We start from the raw sequence: 25576 nt of genomic DNA on the forward strand, positions 1-25576 counted from the left end.
ATTTCCAAATTCATGAGGAAACCTGACTGGGTGACTCCAGGACACACATGAAGGAACCATGCGTCAGGAGGAACCCCACTGCCTGGGCCAATATGGGCGATAGAGGGTGCCTCCTAGCAGGGAAACCGGCCAGGGGCTGGAAGTGGGTTTCTAGGGAGTGAGGCGGTGAAAACGAAGATCGTCCTCAAGTGACCGAAGGCCTGAATGTGAGGGACACCGAAGGGACAGATGCACTGGGAACAAAGACCCCCCCCTCCGGAGGGGCTGACACGCTCCAGGGAGGTGACAGCAGTAAATCAGGGTGTTTGGAAGAAACAGGTCAGTGTTAAGGCCAGAGTAGGGCAGGAGGGCCAGGGCAGGGAGGGCCATTCGAAAGCTTCTAGAAAATGGAGAGGCTCTCAAGGAAATGAAGGGTTATTTAAACAAGATGTGACAACACTAGCCATAAAATAAATAAAAACATTTAAGAAAATAAAAGGCGATCCCTTATAAAGCGCCAGGGTCCCTGTCAGCTCAGCCCTAGGCTGGCAGTCCTGGGCTGAGCTGTTTGGATAAAAACAAGAAAAACTGAAGGCTGGAACAGCTCAGCCAAACTGTCTCTTTCACAGATGGTGTGCACAAATATAATCTAAGAGAATCCACAATGTATCAAAAACCTGGACCTATACAAATAGCAAAAAGCCTAGTTTTGAAAACACTATCACACCCAATTATTACGGAGCAAACCATGAACTCTCTCGAAGACACTACAGAAACCCTAGTGAGCAGCAAGGTGGGCCACGTCCATGTTCCTGCTCAAGTAACGTCAGTCGTGTGGAGTCCGACTGCCCGAGGGAACGCAGACTTCAGGGGGACTCAACCAAAGGCACAGGGGCAATGGCTGAGCGCAGCCCGGGCGACGGAAGAACAAGGTGGGCGGGCCCGACACACATCTGGCTCAGGGAGGCCGTCGAGAGGCGGCCACAAGTGCAGGGACAGGGCCGCAAGTGCAGGAAGTCGATGGGAGTGCAAAGCACGCCCGTCTGGATGCACCCAGCCATCGGCTGCAGGACTCGACTCCTGAGGACACAGGAGGCAGAGCTGGAGGGCTCGGGGGAGGGACAGGGTCCTCAGACCGGACCCAGAACACACACTGTACTGGGAAAACACTGAAATTCATAAACTGGAGTTCAATACGACACAGCAGAACTACGGCTGCTGAAGGACCCTAGTTATCCTGGACACGGACGCGTGCACGATGAAATGACGTGACCGGGGTCAGCCTCACAGCGACCACAGGCAGGACAGGCGAGGGAGACCAGACAGTGCGTGACTGCTGAAGCTGGGTCATAGGACAGCTGGGCTCTGCTCTTCCTGCTTTATGCATTTCCAAATTTGAGGAGCTTTTAAAGACACTGAAAGTGAGAAGCCCAGGGGAAGAGACACCATGAACACAACCCAACCAACTTGCCACATGCGCTCCAGGCAGAACCTCCCGCCCTGGGGACATGCACAGGCCCCCAACCCCAGGCCAGCGAAAAGGGAGACACACCAAGCGGTACTGGGGGCAATGTGCCAACACCCAAAATCAAGGCTCCCAAGAGCGCCTGCACTAGCAGCATGGACGCCCCCAATGTCACCCGCCCACCACCAGGGGGCACTTCAGCGAGAATGAACCAGAAACTGCATTCAAGGTCAATGGGCAAAGCGTAGCGGACCCCGCGTGTACCAGCGCAGAGAAACAGTGCAGCACGGGTTAGAACCCCCCCAACTTACAATGAGTGGTTGCTGTGAGCAGGGGGGCAACTGGGAACGGAGAGCCCCAGAAGTGACCAGAGTCGTCATTCCATATTTGATATATGAGTTTGTTAGTCTCTCTCTAGTTTTTCATTTCTAAGCTTTTTAAACAAAAATCATGAAAAATAACAAAAAAGCAATTAAAAATTATTCCCACCTCCACATGTGAGAAGAACGCTCTCATGACATCCCCAGCCGCCATCTCTGATGGCGGGACTAGAGCGCACCCTCCCTTTCCGGCACTTTTTGAATTGTCTGAATCTTCATGATGGGCACGAACAGCTCAGAGGTCAGACGCAGGTCAGGGTGGCACCAGTGAAATCCAACCCTCCAAACCTAAAAAGCCCCAACTCTGCCTCCGATAGTGGTTCTACGCCACCCCGGCTCAGCAGGGCTCAGGTCAGGACTATCCACACCCCGTCCAGACACACAGGCGACTGTCACAGAGCCCCAAGATCACTGGGGTGCACGTGTCCACACCTCCCAGCTGGACCTCATCATCACCCAGTCAGTAGGGTGGCTGCCTGCGGCAGGGGTCACCCCTCGGCTACCTAACCAAGAGCTGAGATTCCCGAGGTCCAGGTGACAGGGGACAGCCAGCTGTCATGCCAGATGCTCGCCTGCCTGGAGTGGCCCCGACCTCGCCCCCACACCCGGGAGCCCAGCTGTGGGTCCTGCCGGTGGACCTCTCTGAAACCAGCACCTGCCAGCCCCACGTCAGGAGAATGGAAGGATCCCGCTGATGGGAAAACAGAGGGAGGGCTGAGCTGGGGAAGATGACCCAGGCAAGAGCAGACGGACCTGACATCTGGGCCGTGCACAGGAACAGGGCGGCCACATGGCCTCCAAAGGTTTCCCAGACCTCGGATCAACACCAGAAATCATCCGTGGAGATGCCGACGACAGCTTTGTCACCAAGAAGCAGGGGCGATCTCTGCCTCCAGACGGTGGATGCATGGCCCCGCCATGGTACCTGGCACACCTCCGTCAGCCATGAGGACCCCAGACAAACCTCAAACGAGGCAGGCTCTACTGAAGGGAAGGGCTGTCTTCTTTGAAAACAGGACGTCTTAGAAGACACTGAGGAAATAGCTGCGGAAAAGTCCAGACCAAAGGAGACTGACCAGCACAGGTCCTGACTGGGGATGGCGGGGCGCCTCGCTCCTTCCTGCTGGCTGCTAATGGACGATGCAGAAACCATCACTGTGCCTGCCCCGAGTCAGAGCACAGGGGCGCAGGGAGTCCCCTCAGGGGGCGTGGCCACGTGTGCATGCTACCTGTGTGTGTGCAGGGCACGTAGGACACGTGGTCAGCAAGAGATGACTGTGGGTACAGAGGATCTGGGCGTTCTTTACTCTTCTTACCCCTGCAGTGTTTGACACACGTGGCGTGTTCCCAAACAGAACAGTGAGGTGAGGATGACACCCCGCCGCCCCGTCCGGTGTGCCTGGCAGGGCTCTCCCCGTCCGCCTGCCCCACTGCTGACGACTGTTGGGTACTGACTCAGCAGACATCACAAGCGACGTTTTGCACGTTAGCCAGGGCCGCACCTAGGCTGGCGTGGTGCTGAGGGTGTGTGTGGCGACTGCCTCTTCTGGTACTGAAGCGCTCCTTCTGCCGAAGGTCCGCACGCGGGGGTCGTGAACAGGACGGCAAAAGTGCGCGGGCCAGTCCTCCCCACCGTGTGCCGCAATGCGTGTTCTGCCCACGGCGATGCCTGAGGAGGGACCGGGTCTGCTGGCGGGGCCATCGCAGCACACATGCAGGGCAGCGGAGACACCAGGGCAGAGCCCCCGGGACGAGGAGGCCGCGCGCTGTTGGGGCCGAGGGGTGTAAAGGCTCGATGACCACGGAGCGTGGGCCACGGCACTGCACTCGGAAACAGGAATCGTAGTTCAGTGTACACAGGCAGCTCTGAGGACTCAAACACTTGGAAGCTACCCTGACAGTGCGGACACAGCTTGAAGCACCCAGTTTTCCCGGCACTATTTTATGTTTCCTCATTTTGGCTCTTTGATCAAAACAAATCTGCTCACCACATGTACCGTAGCCCGCTCACCGGAGGAATGGCCTGCATGCAGGCTGGATGGGGGCTGACTCGCACAGGAGACACCGGGCCTCTCCCCCCAAATTCAAACCACGGAAAGCCTGAAGCCCCCGGGGGTGGAGAACTGGAGCACCCACGACAGCACCGGGCAGACATGGAGCACAGGATCCCTGGCCTCCACCAGAGCACGCCCCCCCTCCCCCCCCCGTGACTTCTCAGCCTGGCTTTTAGTGCTTCCTTCCCGAGCAGCCTTTGCATTAGCCCTTCCACTGGGGGCCCTGGGGACAGCTGCCACCCACAGCCGGCGGGGGCTCCGGGATCCCCCCAGCAGGCATGCACAGGGGCCAACATACGCCCCACTGCTGTGGGGCCTCCAGAGCAGGCGTCCCCCCGGCAGGGCTCAGCAGCACTTCCCTCGTGTCCAGTCCGCAACACATCGGGACTCCCAGAAAACATAACAAAACTAACAGCCACATGAAAGACAGACACACTCGAATCCTGACTTGTTCCTGTCAGTCACAAGCAAAACCCTCCATCCAGAGGCTACGAGGCGCTCACTCTGCCATTTCCGTTCTCTGATGTCTGGACAGCGAGGGCGCCCGGCAGTAGTGGCCGGGAGGTGACAGAGCTGGGGACCCGACCCACACCCTTACCCTGAACTCAAGTGACAACTAGATTTCAGTGCCCGTGAAAACAGTCCAGGCGGCTGAGAGGACCCGGCCGGAGTCCACACCAAGACGCTCTCTCCTCCACAGAGAAAGAGCGACATCAGCAGATCTGGTGCTCTGGGAACTCTGGGGAACCCGGTGCGTGGCCTCCCGACCTGTCCCCTTTCCCATGAAGCAGCATAAGATGGGGAAGGAACCAGAGAAGGACACGACCCGAAGGCCAGTACGTGAGGAAAAGACAGGACTCCTAGCAGACGTAACAGCACGCGCCAAAACTGGGAAGGCAAAGGAGGGAGCAAAGGAGTCTTCTCTCCTTCAGACTTGACTTTTCCTCTCTTCCCCAGTTTTACATACATTTCTGTGCTGGAAAAGTTTTTATTGTAATGGAAGTGGATGAGGGAGGGCAGACGGACACGGCTCCGGACAGCTACTCAGGACTAACGTAAAAAAACCTGTGTGGTGCCAGCCACACTGGAGGCTGCTGTGTCCGCCAGACTCAATGCGCCCCAACTGGGCAGAGCAGCGTGCCTCCAGGCCCCCAGTTGCCTCTGGCGACTCAGAGTTCTCAAATGAGTAAGCAAAGCCTCAGAATACCCCCCATCTTTATCCCAGAGTCTATTATAATCAAAAAATCAAAAATAATCTGTGACTTCAAAATGAAACATCTCTCTCTCCTCTCAGTAAGAATAGATTGTAACTTTCAATCCCTTTGTCTGTTATTTTCTTTACTTGAAAACTTAACTTTTAAACCACTCAAATTACGAAAGCACTAACAGTCCCTGCTAGCCCACCACCCCCTCCCCCAGCCTTGTCCAGACAAACGTCCTCTGCAGGGAATAAGAGAGACAGATCCCTCCTCTTCTGGTCCCAAATCCCTCCTGGGATCTTGCCTCAGAACATATGTGGTCCTGAACCCCTCCCTGCACACAGCCTGCCTGCCCAGCCTTCCCCCAATCTATACTCCACCAGGGCCGCCTGCACACACCCAAGGTTAACACCTGGGTCCTAAGAAGGGGCCACCAGACCAGCCTCACCTCCCACTGACCCCCCATCCCAGCACCTGCCCTAAGAACCCACGGATTATCGAACACCAGTCACTGACAAGCAAAGGGCAGCTGGGAGATCTCGCTCAGGTGGTAAGGTGACCAGAAATGACAGCATCTCCTAAAGACTCCAGGCAACTGAGACGGCAAAGCCTGGGGCCACAGACACTTGTCCAGGTGCGTCCTTCATCTCTATTCCAAACCAAAGTAACAGTTCACTCCTAAATCAGGAAAAGGAAAAAAACGGAATACAGGCAGACTACACGTTTAGAACAAGATCTAGCTACACCGCCTGCTTTGAGATACTTAGGTCCAAAGCAGGCACATTCTTCTCATCCGGGCCCACTCATCTAAGACCCTCCAGTGCCCACATTTTCCGACCTGCTGACGGCCTGCACCCCACACCCTCCTAGAACAGGTGCGGACACGCGGGCTGGGCACAAAGGCAGTACCCTGGACTTCTGGTTGTCCAATTTGTTAGATCACATTTGTTGTCCTGTCTGCTTCAATTTCATTAAAGCTGAAGTTTTTAGGGCCCTTAAAACAGAAGCTCCAGATACAAACTCGACACTTTCTGACTCAGAAGTAGAAAGCCACGTGAAACTGTCTTTTGAAAGTCAGGTTGGCAGATTTGCAAGAGACACCGTGGTTCTGACAGTGGTTTGCCTGGATGAGAAGGAACGTGAAGACTTTTTATTCACTGTTTGAATTTACTAATTCTGTAATGAGTGTGTACTACTCTGTAAGAAGAACTAAGATTTCATTTCGGGAAAAAAAGCCACACTTCTGATCCTTCATTCAAAAGGCTGGCTCCACTCGGGACAAAACCAGGCTTCTACGTGCGGGTTCCACTACGCTCTTACCACCTAATTAGTGGGTTGACCAAATTCATGACACACTGAAACCAAACTGCATCATTTAATCACAACGTGTTGCTAAGCACGAATTGTCTTACGCGACAGATATACAGGAAAACGATATAAAAAGCTAATATTCAATATATTGAAGACACTTTACTTTTTAACAAAAATATCCTGGAAGTCTGTCATCCACTCTGTGTGTAAGATAAACATAATTTTACCTATTTGGGACGCACTTTCGAATAACAAGATAGTCAAGGTACCAACAAGTCTCGCGAGCCAACGTCACTTCCATCTTGACCTCATCAGCGCGACGCTTGACTTCCCTAACCAAGCTGTTCAAAGCCCCAAGCCCTGTCATAAGAGCTACTTCCTCAAAGCTCAAGGAAGCGTTGGAGTGGGGCGTCTGCCCTGCTACACTCACACGGCACTCCCCGGCCCCAGTGTGGAACCCAGCAGTCACTTACCTCACATTCTGAACAAGGGCATTTTTTAAAATAATGGAGTTAAAACAGCGGGTCCGCAATGAGGGAACAGGCCAAGAGGACGACGAGGACACTGAGGCACAGAAGCAGACACAGCAGGAGGGGACTGGCCCTGGGACACACGCAAGAGCGAGGCGGGCCTACCCACAGCAGGGGCAGCAGAGCCAGGACCCCACCCTTCTAGGTCGGAGAGCCCCACACTGATGAGGCAACATCTGCGCTACGAACCACAACAGTTAGAAAAACCAGCAAGATTGTCACACAACAGGAAGGCAGCCAGCGCCCCCTGCACGCGGCTGCTGTGGGCCCCACCCTGATCTCCACCTGTATCTTCTTACTCAGCCAAGCTGCTTCACTTTCCAACAAAACGTGTTAAAAATCCTACCAGGTTCACAAACTTTGGTGAGGGAGCAGGTTGAGGAAGGGCACTTCATTGTGTCAAAGGCAACCACACTAGGGCTGTACGGGGCCCCAGACCCCCGGTCACCCCAACACTACCTAGCCTACCCCGGGCACCGGTGTGGCCCCTAAGGAAACCATACATCCTTCCAGGTCTGACAGACTCGAGTCCTCAGCGACATCCATGCTCCCACAAAGTGAATGAACGAGGCCATGTTTCAGGGGACCGTGGATGCGGCACCATGGCCTCCCGGGCGCCTCCCTGACATCCCCACTCCAGGCTCCCCTGGTCCCACACCTGCACGCGCTTACCTCTGAGGGGGAATATACGGAGCGCACACGGGTGGCAGGGCCGCACAGGGCTCGCTCAGCGTCTTCTTAGCCTTTTTGGCTTTCTTCCTGACCTTGGACGTGGATCTGACCGTTTTGACTGAGCTCTCTTTCCGACACACACCGTTTTTCATCTCAACATCCCCGTAAATGTTCAGAGGCCGCCGGGTACATCCCGGGGGCGTATGTACATCACAGTAAGCGGTCTTTCTGACGGAGAAGGTGGTGGCGCCGCCAGCCAGCTCCTTCACGGGCTCCATCTTCATGTAGAGGCCGGCCTTCTGGGCGCACGTGACGTGGAAGGCCGTGTAGCAGTTCGCCTTGTGGCACTGAATGCAGGCGCCCACGCCCTTCTGCTTGCAGAGGTAGCACGTCAGTCTCCAGCGGGCGGGGGGGATGTTCCGCACGCCGTCGATGGGCTCGATGAACACCGTGTTGGCAAAGCCCACCTCCGGGATCCACAGGGCGCACACCACGTGGCCCCAGCGGTCGTCGTCGGTCTTTTTGAAGGCACCGCCCTTGTTGGGGCACAGCACACAGTCGGCGGGCCGCGCGCGGGACTGCAGGCAGTGGCGGCACAGCCACTGGCCCTCGGGGATGTAGGGCACCCCGTAGCACTCCTGGTGCACGGCCAGGTTGCACATGTCGCAGAAGAGGATGGCGTTGCTGTTCTGGCACTCGCCGTCCATGCAGATGCAGCACACGGCGTCCTCGTCGATCAGGGACTGCTGCTCCCCCTGCTTCTGGTTCTCACAGTGCGACTCCTTCTCGAAGCGGTCCATCAGGAACTCGAACACGGCCTGCGACACGGCCGGCACGCACTCGGCCCTGCGCTTCTCGTTGACCAGCTCCAGCCAGGCGTAGTCCTCCTCGTCCATGTCGTACTCCACCTCGCCGTCCAGCTCCTCCGCCGACTTCTCCACGAACTTGTAGTAGGCGGGGGGCCGGCGGGGGGCGGCCGGGGGGCTGTACTCCAGCACACGCACCCTGGGCTCGGGGAGCACGCTGGCTGAGGCTGGGGCGCCGTGGGCGCTGGGGGCGGCCTCGCTCTTCTTCCTCACTCGGTTGTTCTTGTGGCGCTTTGCCCTCAGGCACACGGGCGGCCGCTCACTGTTCTCCTTGTTGCTGTTGCACTCGCTCATCTCCTGGGCAGTGAGGTCGTCCTCCAGGATGACCTCCAGGGGGTCGAAGATGCTGATCCTGTGCAGGCGCCCCTCGATCTCGATCTCCACCATCCTCTGCGCCTGTGCGTACGTCAGGGTCTCGCGCGTCGGGGAGTGCTTAGTGCTGCACGGGGAGGAGGGGAGCCTCGCTGCAGCGCCTCGATGGCATCGTCCTTTCCTCCTCATTTGGTACTGACTCCCTAAGGCACAGGCAGAAGGCACATTAGTTCACTGGACCGGGCAAGCACATACACACTAAGTGCAATCCCCTAGCTGACCTGGCTCAGAGGCTCCAGAACCATCCATCCCAACCCCGCCAGGGACTCCCAGGACCAGAGGGGAGGACAGGCCGCGAGCAGTGGCCCTCAAAAGGCATGTGCAGTGACAAGTCCTTCCGAGACCGATTCCCACGGCTTGCCAGCTACCTTCCTAGACCAAGCCAACAGATCACCGACATTACGGCAACATCCCTCTGGACCGAGGGTCCCAGGCCTGAGCCCAGGGCTAGACTCCAGCAGGCAGAGAGGTTGTGACAGTGAGGCAAGGGTGCTCAGAGGCTCCCCGCTCCCAACCCATGTTCCCAGGACGCCCTCTCCCCCACACTGCTGCCACCCCTGGGGCCAGGGCACTGGTTCTGGCAGCACTGTGCAGAGGGGCCAGAGGCCTCAGTGGTCTGACCATAGCCTGTCCTTCCCCTCCGTGAACACGTCCTCCACAGCAGGACCCAAAAGGTGAACCCCATACTTGTCTGGGGGACAGTCTTCACCCGGGGGAGACGCCATCCCAGCTTCTGCAGGGCTTCAAGGGCCAGTCAGCCTGCCCCTTTCCCTCGGGCACTTCTGAGCTGTTGGCTAGACTGCAGGGCTAGGCCAGGCCCTCCCCCTTCTCAAGCACACCCAGACACATTCAACGTGCCACGCTTTACGGCGAGGGCCACCCCGAGGCCCCGCACTGTCTGCAGAGCCACCCTGGGGCTCCACACTGCCCACAGAACCACCAACATCGTTCTGCCAGCACAGGCTCAGGTGCCTGAAACCTTGGCCAGAGATTTACAATCTGCTCTTTTCAGATCTCCACCGTCGGACTATTTTCAAATAAGGCTCCAACTGTGGACCACCACCAACCAAACAGGTGTCACCTTAGGAACTGACAGGGACCTGTCACAGACCTCTCAGACTCCTCCCACCAAACATCTTACTGACAGGAAGCAAAGGGATTTTTCAGAGACTGGCTTATAAACAAACATGCCGAGTTGGAGTCCAAGGCCCGCTGCTTCACGTGGCCCACCAGGCGGGGTGGGGAGCCCGGCCTCGGGCGCCCACAGGAGCCTGAATGACAGCCCCTTGCCCACCTGGCTGGTCTGTGCAAAAGCCTTAGCGAGCAGGCTTCACTCTACATCCCGAAAGGAAATCCCAGCGGACCCTGATGCACTGTTTAAGGCTGACTTGTCAGACTGCAGCTTTCTTGTGTCAAATGGAAACGGCTTAAAATGTGATGAATTCCCTGCCAAGAGGAACATGGCAATCCCTTGGTCAGCCAAATCCCAGTTCAGAGTTCCTGGGGAGCAGTCAGCAAAGCCACCAGCCAGCTGGCAATGACCTACAATCCCTCCTGAGGGAAGCTGGGTGTGTCCCCCAGGTGTCAGCACAGAGGGGACCCTAATGCACTCAGGACAGCTTTGCATGTCCTTACTGGAGGGAGAAGCCAAGCGTTGTTATTCACATTAACAGCAAATGTGAAATTTTCTCTCCTCCAGCCACGTACCCAGTAGCTGTAACTACATCCAGCCCTTCAAAACCCACTGTCTCAATGGGCAATAAGCTCTAAGTGACCACCTGCTACAGGAACGGCCTCACACTTAATGGTCACAGCAGGTCTGCAACTTGAAAGTGTACTTGTGACAGGGAAAGAGGGCATTTAGCAGCAGTGCTGGGCACAGAGTGACCCACCGCCTCATCATTCCCCGATACCCTCAGGCGCTCTCTGTGGCCCTCTGGCTCCAGACACCCTGGGCACTTTTGTACAGGTACAAGCATTTCCACGGGAGGGAATCGGCAAGGACAATAAGCAAGCGTCTCCGGGAACAATTCTGTGAAGTACATACTGAAGAGGATTAGCCGTCACAGTAATGACCGGCCACAGTAATGACCAGCTCTCGCTGTCCACGCAGCTCATTTCCTGCCTGGTCTGGACATGTCACTTAATTCTCCGAGCCTCGCCCCCTGCACTACATAAGTGTGAGCCGGGCCAGAACACACCTCACGGGCTGTGCGCAGCCTGGGTGAACACAAGCTGCTCACAGCAGTGCCTGGCAGAGCAGGTGCCAGGCCACGTAAGTAAATACACCCTAACTCTACAAACGCTGCTTTCCGTGATGACCGGGGCAGGGTGAGGTGCGTGGGGTGACGGGACGTCGTCGACGGGGTGGTGGTTTCCTGGGCGTGTAGACGCCTCCTGCACTCCCCGGGCGCTAACCGGAGCTGCACTTTCTGTAAACTGCACCTCGGTAAAGCTACTTCTTCAAAAAAAAGGCCCAGGACAGCCGGGGCACAAGTCCATCTCGGCGTGTTTACTGCCAACACTGCCCGGAAACGGGAGGGACGCCTCCCTGCGCCGCCGGCCGCCCGCCGCCCTGTGCCCCCCGACTCCCGGGGCCCGTAGGAAGCCTTCAGAGTCGGCCCTGCGACCGGCCTCCCGTCCCAGCGAAGCCAACGAGCGTATCTGTTACATAATGCGACCCGCGGGGCGACGGGGGCGCCCGCCCTGCCGGCCGGGTTACGGCCCGGCTCTCGCGCCGGTACCGCCCCGCCGCGCCCGCGGCGCTCGCCCCTCCACCGCCCGAGCCCGGGGCGGCCCGCGGGGCGGGCCGGGGACCAACTGGGCGCCGACTGCACGGCCTCCGGGCCCCGGCTCCGCGGTCCCGACTCTCCGGCCTCCCTTCGGCCCCCGCCCGCCCGCCTCCCGCTCGCCCGCGGACAATGCGCCGCCGCGGCCTCAAACATGGCGGCGGCGCAGCACCGGGGCCGGCGGCCCTCGCGGCGGCGGCGGCGTCCCCGGCCCGGCCCCCGCCCACTCACCTTCGGGGCCGCGGGAGCCCGGCGGGCGGGCGCTGGGGCCGGCGCGGCCGAGGCGGCGCTAATGGCGCCCGCGGCTCCTCCGCCAACGGCCGCGCAGGCCCGGCCGCCGCCGCTCTGGGCGCGGGCTCCTGTCGGCGGGCGGCCCTGCGGACGGCGGGCGGGGCCGGGAGGCCGGCGCGGGGCCCGGCCGGCGGCGGGGCGCGGGGCGCGGGCGCAGGCGCGGGCGCGGGGCTGCTCGGACGCCCGGGCCGGCTGCTCGCTCGCTCCCCAGCGAAGCAAACAATGCGGCGAGCGCTCCGCCCGGCGCGCTGCGTGCAGACGCGCCCCGCCCGCCGCCGCCGTGACGCGGGCCGGGGGCGGGGCCGGGGGCGGGGGGCCGGGCGCCCGGACGCGGCCGGGCGGAGGGACGCGCGCGGGAAGCGGACCTGGGGGCTGGGCGTGGGGGCCAGACCGGAAGTGGAGGGACGCTGGACGGCTCCGGGGAGAAAGGGAGCCCCGACGGTGGGGTGCGGGGGAGCTGGGGGCGCGCGGAAGGGGCGCTGGTAGGGAGCGGGGAGGCAGCGGGGAGACGGGAGGGGCGCTTGCTGGGGCGCGGGCGAGGCGGGGCCTGGGCAGCCCGGCCTGAGGGGTCGCCCCAGCTCGGCCCTCCTTTAGGCGTTTGGGACAAGTAGGCGGGTAACTAGGATGTTGAACACCCTCCCCGGTATCCTGGTGAAACAGAGGGCGACCTGCGCTTACTCTCCCACTGGCTGCTTCCACTTTCGCCTTTGTGGAAACTTAAAATTGGGGGTTTTGTGACAGTTTTCATCCGGAGATTAAATCCCAAAATGTCTTGAGGGGACAGAGAGGCCTAGATGTCTCCTTGGTTTCCTTGGAGGGTTTGTTACTGCAGTGGCCATGAGGGAGCCCCTGGCCGTGTGGGCAGCCCAGCCCCAGGGGAAAGGAGCAGGCAGGTGGTCCCCAGCCGGGGCATCAAGGCAGGCTCCTCGGGAAGAGAATGGACAGCCGCGCAGGCAAGAGGCTGGGTCCTCCTGAGCGCGTCAGGTCTCCCCCACATGGACAGGCAGGGCACAGTCCACTGCTTAGGATTCCCCACCCAACGCCTTATTGGGAATGGGCTGCCCCTCTGCACCCAAATGTCCTTGGGGGGGGATGGAGCCCCACAGGCCTTTTGGTGACCAGTACTTGTACCCCACTGCATCCAATGTACGGCTTGGAGAGTGAAGTAGGACTGCAGCCAAGGTCACCCAGTGGTCAACCCTGAGCAAGGTCCCGCCTCGAAGCTGGTGTCCCCTCCAGACACTTCCTTGGGCCAAGGTGGGGCTGGCTGTGCACTGGGGCCCTGACCACATCTGCACCAGACCCAGAAGCTGCAGGTGTCTCCCCACTTTTCAGATGTCTGCTTGTCTGGATCCAAACATGCCGGGGCAGCCAGTAGCTGAGGGCAAGCAAGTGGGGCCTGCACCCTTCTCTCCTCCACCATGGGCAAGCCAGATGCAAATCAACAAACTGGAAGGGCTCACCACACAGAGCAAAAGTAAGGAACAGTCTGGTGAAAGAGAAGATGAAAGCTAACAAAACCCTTCTCCACAGGACAGACAAGAGAATGACTTCTCAGACAATGGAAGTAAGTGATGTCTAGGAGAAGTTAAAAAAGACCTACAAGCGTGTCAGTAGCTCAAAACAACAATCACTCCTTTTGCTCACAGACCTACTATGTGGAATACAAGGATAAAGAGACTAGCTCAAAAACTTTCAGAGAGAAAGGATCTTCTTCAATCAGACTGAACCCGATTGGCCATTGTTTTGAAAGGAGGGAGAAGCTGAGATGGTTCCTTGGCAAAGAACGGATTGACTAAATTCTAAGAGAATTGAACTTGGAATTCCATACACGATGAAACAAGCCTTCAATGAAACAGCAGAATAAAGGTGTCTTCACAGCCTGTAAACATCCAAGTTTACCACACGTGGTCTCTAAAATATTACTGAAAGGTACACCCTACCAAAATGAAAAGTGAATCTGAGAGTAAGACATGCATGCCAGCAAAGAAACCAGTTTGGACTGTTAAAATCAAATACCAACTTGGGAGAAAGTCCCAGATGAACTGAATAGAGCATCCAGCAAGAGGAGAGGGGAGCAGGAAGTGAAAGTTCACTGAAGTTCTTGTGTTGTTAGAGGAGTTTAGAATGGATAGAAAAAGGTTTAAAATGTTAAAATAGCCAAGTTTCCACTAGAAAAATGGAAATAGGATCTACAGATTCTAAGACAGATGGGGGAAAACTGAAATGAAGAAAAATTGAGAGTGCCAACCAAAGGCAGAAAAGAGAAAAGATGAGTACACAATAAATAAGGACCATAATATGAGATGACAGGAATGAATTCAAATGTTTGAGTAACTGGAGACATGATTGGATTAAAGTCATCTATCAAAAGACTGAGACTCTCAACTGGAATACAAATGCCATTAAATAGTGTTTACAAGAAATACACCTAAAAATGTCACAGAGGATTGAAAATAAATGGAAAGTATGTATCATCCAACTCTTGCTACTCAAAGTAGCAAAAGAGAAGGAAGAACAAAAAACTAAAAGAAGGTATTTGCAACAGGTGTACCTTGCAAATGATTCATATCCAGAATATATAAAGAACGCTTTCCAATCCATTAGAAAAAGACGAGCGAATAGAATGATGGGCAAAACCCATAATCAGCCTCCTTACAGAGAAGAATGTGGAAAGGGCCAATAACCTCAGTAGTAATTCTGGAAATGCAAACTGAAACCACACCAAGTGAGCACAGGTGATGGCGAGAAGGTGGATCGACGGAAACATGGTCGCAATGTCAGATGGTGCAATTATCTTGGTGAATAATACGGCATTACCCAATGAAGCTGGACGTGTGTGTCAGTTATCACTGCATAGCAAACCAGCCCGAAAACTTCGTAGCTCAAAACAACACTCATGCCCTTTGCTCATGGATCTGCTTTGTGGGCAGGATTCACCGCTGGTCCACTCTGTGCTCACCAGCTGGGGCATCTCCACTAGGCGCTGGAGGGGCCATGTCCAAGATGGCGCACACATATGGCTGGTAGGCTGGTTCGGGCTATAGGCTGAGGGCCGAGGGACAGTGGCAAGGTTCCAAGAACAAGAGTCCCAAGAGAAATGGAGGGGCATGTGTCACTTTTTATATTGTCACCTCAGAAATCACTGAGCACCATTTCTGCACAAGCCTGTCCAGATTCAAGACATGGGGGGATGTCGTACTTCCTGTGGAGAGAAGTGTCAGAGTCACATTTTAAGAGGAGCACAAGTGTGGGAGAAGTTTCTATGGCCAGTTTGGGAATGTGCCAGCTGCCATAATGTGCGCACCCGTTCCCAGCTGCAGGGTTAAGCGGGTATGTGCTTCTGGGTACATTCCATGCCTAGATTGGGCCAGAGAGGTCTGGACTTGTTCATCAGAAGACATGCGTCCATATTCAAAGCAGCACTGTTTTGAACACCAAAAATGCTGGCAAAAACCGTCCATGTCCGTAGATGAGACCATAAATAAAGTGGGTGTGTCTGTATGCTGGAATAGTGCACGTGGCTACAATGAATGAACTGCAGCACTTGGAGCCACGTGCAGAATCTTAGACAATAATGCTGAATGGGAGAGACAGCTGACAGGAGACTGCAAAGTGTGATTCCATTTACACTCGGCAGAGAGCGATAAGAAAGGTGTGTCAGCTTGCACACGCACCTCTATCTTCTACAATATCTATTAACAAAACGAGTTAATGCTGGGGGCTCGTTCCAATCCAGCAGGGTTCATCCTACCCTCCCCCTTCCAGATGACTGTCAACAGTCACCCAGTGGCTCAGTCCCCTGTGTGTGGGGATTGTGCCAGCCAGAGATTTGGCCCCAGACACATTGACCACTGCCCCCACTTACAGGCACCAACCAAAAGCTCAGTTCTGGGGACTCCACACCCCCAACCCAGCCCCACACCATTGGACCTGCCGCTGAAAGCTTGGGCCCAGAAAAGGCGGGTTAAGGGCACGGTGTGAGTGTATAATGTGCTATTTTCTGGCAGAAGTAAGATAAAATCCTTTATTCTTGACCCACTTCAAACATTGCATTTGGTGGGTTGTGTTTTCACAAACCAGTGACACATTCTTTAGATGGTGTTTTCTCACTTCAGAACTCAGGAAAAGTAGTTTTTACTGACTCTTCAGTCTTAGTAGGAATCTAGTTTGCATAGTTTCAATAGAAATCAGTCCTCCTTTTTACCAGGATATCATTAGACAAGTCAATTGTGCAACCAAGGCCTTACGCTGTTGTCACATTTGAGAATATGTGTCCTGGTTCCATCGGACCCACCCAGCTTAGGAGGAAGGGTTGTATGTGGTGAGCCAATGCCCGCGCAGCCCTCAGACCCACACTGGCCAGTCCCTGAACTACGGGCGCCAGGTCTGCGGCTTACAAGTGGTAGGAAGACGGGCTCTGTGGCAGACACCAACGTCCTCAAAAAGACAGGGATGTACCTGCATGCACAGGTACGGCAGGCAAAGCTGCGGGCCACTGGCTTGGTTTCGTAACCTGGGAAGAGCAGAGAAGACGAGAAATTAAAATCTTAGGCATAGCAGAGGCCCAGTCCTATATTCCTTACGATGTCATCACCAAACAGAGGTTGAATTTCCGGCCTTGGTCGTTGGGTAATGCCATGTAGTGTAGATGTGCTGGCCCAGCCAGGAGGCTCATACATGTCAATTAAGCATTTTTTACAGCACCTGTGTGGATGAATCAGCTCCAAATGCAGCAAGACTAGCATTCTGTGGTCAACAATCACCTCTGGAGATTATCGTCATGGGAAGGGGCCTAATAAAACTTTTCCAAAACTTATGAAAAAGTCGGATGGTGGTGGGTCCTTTGGGTGGGAGGCTGAGTGTTGTCTAGCAGACCTGCCAAGAGGGTTATCTGATTCTTGGGGGTGAGGTGTTTAACTCGGTATTTACTATTGATCATGATTTTTTTATAACTCGGGAGGGCAGCCTTGTAGAAAACGATGGCTGGGTACAATGATCCTTGTCTGACAGCAGTGCAAATGAATTTTGCTCAGTTGGTAAATGATAGAAGTTATTTCTGTCCAATGGAGAAGACGCCAGTTTTACGGCCCCTGTAGAATGTTAGCCTGTTTTTACTCTAATTTACAAGCTTACCCAAGCAAGCTTTTCTTTAGCCACTACACATACTTCCTTCTCTGCCCAAGCTTTTGAACAAGCCTCGCCATCATGCTGGTTTCCTCATGAATGATTTAAAGAAATTTTTGACACATTCTTACTTGAGAGCTGTAGACTCATATTTGTAACTTTTTGAAAATTACGCTCCTCGACTTAGCCGCCTCCCCAGCATCTCCTCTGGGACGTCTAACAGGCATGTCAAACTCCGCGTGTGGACACTGAGAGCCCTCAGCCCCAAACTTCTCTCTCGTCTTCTCCATTTGTTATGGATTGAATTGTGTCCCCAAAAATATACGTAGATGTCCTCACTCCCAGAGCCTGTGCACATGACCTCACTGGGAAATAGGGTCTCTACAGAGGGTCAAGCTGAGATGAGGTCGTTGGGGTGGCCCTAAGCCCATGGCTGTGTCCTTGTAAGAAGAGGGGATTTGGACACAGACGCAGGGAGCAGGACAGATGACAACAGAGACTGGAGTGATGCCGCTGCAAGTGCAGGACAGCCAAGGATGGCAGCCACCAGGAAGGACGCTGGCCTCCAGGACTCCTGGGCCCAGACGCTCAGCCCCCAGGACGGTGCGACAAAAAAATTCTGTTGTTTTAAACACCCAGTATGTGGTACTTTGATGTGGCAGCTACACCTTCTCAGTAAATGGTAACTCCATGCTTCGTGAGTGAGAGGCAGTGCCTTACTGCTCACACCTGACCCATTAGCAAATCCTGTTGGTTCCCCTTTCACAATGTGCGCAGAACCAGCCCTGTGTTCCCACCTCCGCTGTTACCTCCCGAAGGCAAATCAGCATCCTCTCACCTATAGCATCTCAGTATCCCGACTAGTATGGCTGCTTCACCTTGACTCCTCTGTATGTTTTCTCTACACAGCAGCTCAAGTGATCCCGCTACTCTTGTGCTTAGAGCCTTCCAGTGGCGCCTACATCTCAGTCCTCAACTCAACAACCGAAATAGACAACCAGATTAGAAAATAGGTACAGGATGCGAAAGACGTTTCTCCAAAGAAGTTACCCGAGTGGCCAATAAGCACATGACCGATGCTCAGCGTCATTAGTTACCAGGGAGATGGGATTCGGAACCACGGTCAGACCCCAGCGCCCACCGACTAGGACGGCTAGAACCTAACGGGTGATAACAAGTGTCGGCGAGGACATAGGGCCGTTGGAACTCTCTTGCATGGCTGGTGAGAATGCAAAATGGTGCAGGTCCTTTAAAAATAGTCTGACAATTCTTCAAATGATTAAAAACAGTTACCGTGTGACCCAGCAATTCCAATCCTAGGCACAGACCCCAGACACATGAAAACACCTGCCCACACAGAAACTTGTACATGAAGATTCATAGCAGTTATTATTCATCAAAGCCAAAAAGTGAAAACAACCCAGATGTCCACCAACTGATGAATGGACAAAACAGATGTGGTCTGTTCATAAATGGAATATATCTGGCAATAAAAAGAAATGAAGCACTGACACACTACACCATAGCTGAACTGTGAAAACATTATGCTCAGTGAATGAAGCCAGAGGCTTGTATGATTTCACTGATATGAAATGTCCATAATCGGCAAATCTATAGAGAAAGAGGAGAGGTTAGTTGTCGCCAGGGGCGGAGGTGGGGATGGGGGGTGACTGCTGATGGGTACGGCTCTCTCTGGGCATGATGAAAATGCTCTGGACTTGACTGGTAAGGGTGCGCAACCCTGTGCATATACTAGAAACTACTCACTTGTGCATTTTGAATGGGTGAATGGTATGGTATGTGAGTTATAGCTCAATAAAGCTGTTTTTAAAATACATCGAATAATTACATAAATAAAAATTAAAAATAACACCAGAGACTTCTAATTCAGGAGTAGATGATGTGAACACATCTCTCCTTGCTCCTCCAACTAAATGCAAATTTAAAAACTAGGAAACAATACAGCAGACAATTTTAGGACTCTGGTGAGAAAAGGAAGGTAGGCCCTCCAGGGACCAGGACTGAGGAAAACCACAGCAGCTGGCCTCTCCCATCCCCCACCCAGTAGTCAAACCAGGCTGCCCAGGTTCAGTATGTCCTGACCAACCAGTGGCAGAAGGCAGCCTGGGCCCTGTGTCTCCCTGCCCTTCCACCAGCAGTTACAGGGAGCCGGACTCTCCTCTCACAGGGGAACTGACAGAGATTCCCAGGAACCCTGCTGACACGGGGTCTCAGGAAGCACTCTGCATCCCCTGGTGTGTCCTTCCCCAGGGCCCCCTACCCACTCTGGGCAGCCTGCACACTCCCCTCTGTCCCTACGGACAGCATCAGCAGAATGAGGTGGAAGCTCCAGTGGCATCAGATGAAAAAGAAAGACCAGCGTGGCAAGGCCAAGGCCCTGAAAACTAAATTATCATTGGAGCCATAAGACACACACGTGGGCCATGATGTGCTGAAACCTCAACGGGACGACTGTCTGCTAAAATCAAAGGTTTAAGTAGCATGCAGCTTCTCCTAACTGTTTAGATTACAATTTTAAAAGTTCTGTCATACCAACAACCAGGAAATTCATAACCTGAATAAGAAAAACAATCAACAGATACCAACTCTGAGATGAATCAGATTTGGAATTATCTGACAGGGATGCTAAGGCAGCCATCACTAAAATGTTTCAACAGGCAGTTACAACTTACCTTGAAACAAATGAAAAAACAGACAACTAGCAACGGCAACTAGCAACGGCAACTGGACCTGGAGCTGAGCTGCGCCCTCCACAACTAAGACTGAAAGAACAACAATTTGAAGATGAACAGCGCCCTCCACAACTAAGATTGAAAGGACAACAACTTGACTTGGGAAAAAAAAAAAGTCCTGGAAGTACACAGTGTTCCCCAATAAAGCCCTGTTCCCCTTCCCCAATAAAATCTTTAAAAAAAAAAAAAAAAAAGACATTCACATTTGTATCATTGGATCCCAGAAGGAGAGGAGAAAAGTGTGAGATTGAACAAAATATTTGAAGAACTAATGGCAGAAACTTTCCAAATTCGACAAAAGACATAAACATATATATATTCAAGAAATGGAGTGATTCCCAAAAAGAAAAACCCAAAGAAACCCATGCCATACACATGCTAATTAAACTTCTGAAACGTAATAACAAAGAGAAATATCTTGAAAACAGAGAGAAGCAACACATGCCTATAAGGGAGGAACCGTCGGAATAACAGTGGATTTTTCATCCGAAACCACAGAGGCCAGAAGGAAGTGACACATTTTTCAAGTGCTGAAAGGAAAGAACTGTCAACCATGAATTCTATATCTAGTGAAAATGTGAATGAAAAGGAAATAAAAACATTCTCAGACAAAGAAAACTAAAATAATTTGTCACTAGCAGAACTATCCTTAAAGAGTAGCTAGAGGAAGTTCTCCAAACAGAAAAGAAATTGCAACAGAAGGCTTAGGGCTTCAGAAAGAAAAGAAAAACACTGGAACGGTTAAAATAGGGGTAAATGTAATAGATCATCTTTTTTTTTACCATGAGTTTCTTAAATCCTATTAGATGGTTGAAGCAAAACGTGTAAATATCTGATATGGCACTAAATGTATATGTAGAAAATACTTTGGAAATCATATTTTTAAAATGGGAATGGTAAAGGGAACTAACTGGATAGAAGGTTTCTACACTGTGCTCAAAGTGCTAAAACAGCATCAACAGACTTTGATAACTTATATACACATACTGTGATACCCAGAGAACCACTGAGAAAACTACACAAAATGTTATACTCAAAAGCAGCATAAAAAATCAAAATGGAATTCTAAATGATGTTCAAGTATCCCACAGGAAGGCAAGAAAAGAGAAAGGAATGAGAAGACAGGGAATAAACAAAACAAATAATAAAATGGCAGACTTAAGCCCTAAGGTATCAAAAAATTTCATGTAAATGATCTAAATACATTGATTAAAACACACAGATTGTCAGAGTGAATTAAAAAAAAAAACACGACCCAACTACATGCTGTCTACAGGAAACTCACTTCAAATATAATGACATGGTGGGTTAAAAAAAAAGAATAAAGATATCATAAATGGAAATATTAGTAAAAAATGTAAGAGTGGCCATAGAATATTATTTCTTAAATATTATAACACAGAGGGTGCCAAAACAATGTGTACACATTTTAAGAAAGGAAAAAAGTGTATTACAATCTTAATAATATATACTGATAGCAAGAGATGAATACAAGTCATGTGTATACATTGTTTTGGCAACCCGGTATACATTATGTATTACGACGTTATTAATTCTCTATTAAAATCAGATCAAGTAAACTTCAGAGCAAAGAAAATTACTGGGAACAAGAGGAACATTACATAATGATAAAAGGATCGGTCCGTCGACATCGAACAACAGTTTAAAGATACATAAAGCAAAAATGATACAGCTGAAAGGAGAAATAGACTAATCTACAGTTATAGACGGGGACTGCCACAGCCCCCTTTAGCAACTGACAGAACTACTACTGAAGTCAACAAAGATATGGAAGAACTCAACGCCACCATCATCCACCAAGATTGAAACAACATGTATAGAACACCCAACCCAACCACAGCAAAATACACATCCTTTTCAAGCACCCATGGAACATTAATCAAGGTAGACCATGTCCCGGGTCACAAAACAAACCTCACAAAATTTAAAAGAATTTAAGTCATACAGAGTACGTTCTCTGATTATAATGGAATCAAACTGGAAATCAATACCAGAAAGATCACTGGAAAACCTTGGATACTAAACAACAAACTCCTAAGTAATTCATGGGTCATAAAGGAAGGCTCAGGGAACTTTTAAAATATTGAACTGAATAAAATGAAAATACAATGTGTCAAAATTTCTGGGCCACAACTAAGGTGGTGCTTAGAGGGAACACTATAGCACTAAATACTCATCTGAGAAAAGAGAAAAAGTCTCAAATCAATAAGCTCCCACCTTAAGAACCTAGGAAAAAAAAGACCAAAATAAGCCCAAAGTGAGCAGAAAGAAGCAAATAACTTAAATAAGCAGAAACCAATGAAATTGAAAACAGAAATGCAAGAGAAAAATCAATGAAACAAAGAGCTGCTTCTTGGAAAAGATCAATGAAAATGACAAACTTCAGGAAAGACTGACAAGAAAAACGAGAGAAGACAAATTACCAACATAAAGAATGAAATGGGAGATGTCACTCCAGACCCCACAGACACCCAAACAGTAATAAGAGGGTCATGACGGTTAATTTTACATGTCAACTTGGCTGGGCCACAGTGCCCAGCTATTTGATCAAACATTATTCCAGATGTCTCTGTGAGGGTGTTTTTGGGTGCGATTTACAGTAAAATCAGTGAACTCTGAGTACACAGATTGTTCCCCATTGCGTTGGTGGCCCTTGTCCAACCAGTTGGATACAAAGATGACTGACATCATTAGCCACTAGGGAAATGCAAACTAAAAGCATGACGAGCTGTCACACCTATAATAGTGACGAAAATTAAAAAAATGCTGGTGAAAATGTGGAGAAATGGGACTGCTCAGATTTTGCCAGTGGGAACCGAGACGGTACGGTCACTCTGGAAACCAGCTTGGCAGTTTCTCTAACAACTAAGCACTCCTGTGGTGTGTGACCCACAAGTTGCACCCTGGTCACTTATCCCAGAGCCATGAAGACTCCTGTTCACACCAAAGACTGTACACAAACGTTCACAGCATCTTTGTTCGTGGCAGGCCGAGACTGGAATCAACCCAGATGGGCTCCCATAGATGAGCGGTTAAACAAATGGGCCCACCCACGCCGTGGATGACCACTCACTGCAAAGGAATGGACAACTGATGCGTGCAGAAACTTGGATGCATCTCCAGGAAGCCATGCTGGGCAAAATTAGTCACTCCCAAAGGTTAGTTACTATGAGCCAAGTGTGGAGCACTAAAATGACAAATTTTGGGAACAGAGGACAGATTAGTGGGTGCCAGGGGTTGGTGACAGGTGGGGGGCAGGACGGAGGTGGGTGTGGTTATAAAAAGGCAACAGGAGCCATCCTCTTGTGTGTGTGTGGGGGAGGGGGGTGTCGTCCATATCTTGACTGTGGACTCAGGAACCAACTTGTGGGATGAAATTGTATAGAATTTAATACACACACGAATACAGGTAGAACCAGAAATTGTAACATCAGTGGATTGTATGAGTGTTGGTGTCCTGGTTGTAACCTTCTACTGTGTTTTATAAAATGTTAGTTACTTTTGGGGAAACTAGCTAACACACACCAGGGCTCCTGCTAGTTTAGGATTGCTTGTGAGTCTCTAATAACCCGGTACATTTTTCAATTAAAAAAATAACCAGAAGGGTCTGCAAAGGTAAGAGCAGTCATGCCTCTCTGAGAATTGTCTATGATAGAGAGGTGGACACAGCTGGCAGCCCTCCCCAGAGCTGTGTGCTCTCACCTGTGCTGGGCAGTGTCAGGCAGCCGTGAAAACAGTGCTGTGCAGTGGTGATCAGCCATAGGGGCGCATGTAAGTCAGTATTTTATTAAGTGAAAACAGTCGATCTGGTAACACCTTTTCTTTTTAATCTACAGGCTTGTATATAAAATCTGGGCAAGATGTACATCTAATTGTTTTCTAAGTTATCCTTGCCCATGGGGCAAGCTTTCCAGAAGTTGTTCTGTGCAGGCACTGTAGCTGTGTACCCCAAAGCAGGAGGGCCACAGAGAAACAGCTGGACACCATACACACCATACACGTCTTGGGCAGGAGCCTGGAGGGAGTTCTGCCTCTCACAGCACGCAGTAGCAATGAAAACAGTTGAAAAGGGCCAGCCCCAAGGGCACTTCCTCTTTGTGAGTCCTGTGGGCGCTGGCGCGTCCACTCTAGACCCCACCCACCGAAGGAAGCTGGAGGTGTCCTGGGCGGGCAAGGATGGAGATGCCCGGGGGTGTGGTACCCGAGTAGGGGGATACCCAAGTATAGTGTTTGGGTTTATCTGGTGCCAGTGCCCAACTCCACCGGGGCAGCGGTGTCTGCCCTACACCCACCCTGCCTGCCTCGAGCTCCCACCTGGAGCCCATGAGCCTACGGGCACCCGTGGGTGTTTATGTGGACCAGGTGTTGTTGAGAGAACCTGGCGCCCAGATCTTTTGAATTTCATATCGTTTTCACAGATCACGAAACATTATTAGTTTGATTTTTCCCAGCCACTTAAAAATGAGGAACCATTCTTCGTTGGTGGGGGTGGGGAATGGTACAAAAACAGGTGGTGGGCGGGGTTGAGACTGCAGTACAGTTTGCGGCCTTGGAGCTGTACAACCAATACCCGCCACTGCTGTGTGTTGAGGCAGCATTCTAGGAGGTGGGAGCCATGGGTGGGAACAAAAAAAGAACAAAACTCTGCTGCTACTGAGCTACGATAAGAAATAAGTCAATTACTGAGGGTGTGAGAAGATGCTAAGTTTCTGCATGTGTGACTCAGTCTTGGAAGTCAGGCCCCCGGGGCTGGAGCAGGAGTGGGCTAAGGGGCGCAGCGACAGAGGAGGGGGCCATGGAGGCTGGGGGCGGCTGGGGGAGGAAGCCACCCCTCCCCCTGAGGGCAGAGGGGGCACGTGGACTCACCTTATGAAACTAGGCCAGTAATTGTTGAGTGCACGACCTCCTAGTCATTACACTGAGACCTATAAAGTGAACATATTTCTCTTTTTGATATAAGCTGTAGTCCAAAACAGTGACAGACGAGGGGCCTCTGGGCTAAATTCAGTCTGAAGAATTTACTTGGCCTGCACAGGAATCTGTATTAGGAAACCGTACGTCCAGATTTGTTCCAGCTACTCAGAGGGCCTGCGTCTCCCCGTGGCCAGCACCCGCCGGCCTGGGCCTCTACCCGAGGGGCTGCCGGGAAGCCACACCAGCGCCCGAGGCCTCGTCGCTCCGGCCACTGCCGTGCGAGGCTCTCCTTTCCTGGCCCCAACAGGGGTTGCGTTGTAATCCCTGTTCTACAGTGAATGAGGCCGCGCATGGAAGCACCTGACCGCCTTAGGCTTAAAGGCTTAACCGCACGCACATTGCTGCACAGCCTTCCGAGCACCTTTGCGAGCAGGACACCCGGCGCCGTTTCCGGGTAAGGCGGCCTCAGGGCGCTCCGCGCCTGCGGGCACGCGAGGCAGGTGGCCCGCAGGTGGACTCCCCGCCTGGGCGGCTCTGGTGCTCCGCTGTCGGGCGAGCTGGGCGCCGGGCCCGGGGCCGGGAGCGCACGACAGGGCCGCGCCAGCACACCTGCCAGCGAAGCCTAGCGTCCGCCTAGGCCACCAACACCTCGGGACCCTTCCGCGACCGCCGGCGAGAAAGCGAAGGCGAGGCCGGCGCATGGAGACTGCGCCTGCGTGTTCGGCCCGTGCCGGGCCAAGGCGGGACCAGCGCGAGAATCGGCACCTGAGTAGTCGGACCGGACGAGCGCGGGGGCGGGGCCAGCGTGCGGGGTCTGCGCCTGCGTGTTCAGCGCTACCCGGCCATGGGGCGG

General features: G+C 52.7%; 1 protein-coding gene and 1 long non-coding RNA gene across 5 annotated transcripts in view; one reads left to right on the forward strand and one right to left on the reverse strand.

Moving 5' to 3' along the window:
- BRD1 (bromodomain containing 1) overlaps nt 1-11989 on the reverse strand; it is a 48620-nt gene extending 36631 nt beyond the window's left edge. For all 4 annotated transcript variants that reach the window (XR_012494203.1, XM_074326605.1, XM_074326604.1 and 1 more), the window contains exons 1-2: nt 11849-11989; nt 7591-8971 (exon numbers count right to left, since the gene is read on the reverse strand). Coding sequence is in view for 3 of the 4 variants with exons in the window: in XM_074326605.1 (XP_074182706.1) it covers nt 7591-8957 (1367 nt within the window). In the remaining variant the exon portion in view is untranslated. The remainder of the gene's footprint in view (nt 1-7590; nt 8972-11848) is intronic.
- Nucleotides 11990-12253: 264 nt separating this feature from the next.
- Nucleotides 12254-16734, forward strand: LOC141570211 (uncharacterized). Its single transcript, XR_012494204.1, has 2 exons — nt 12254-12349; nt 13442-16734. It is a non-coding gene; the product is annotated as an uncharacterized LOC141570211 (long non-coding RNA).
- Nucleotides 16735-25576: the final 8842 nt, after the last annotated feature.

Source organism: Rhinolophus sinicus, linkage group LG02 (assembly GCF_036562045.2).
Source record: "Rhinolophus sinicus isolate RSC01 linkage group LG02, ASM3656204v1, whole genome shotgun sequence".
Taxonomy (NCBI): Eukaryota; Metazoa; Chordata; class Mammalia; order Chiroptera; family Rhinolophidae; genus Rhinolophus; species Rhinolophus sinicus.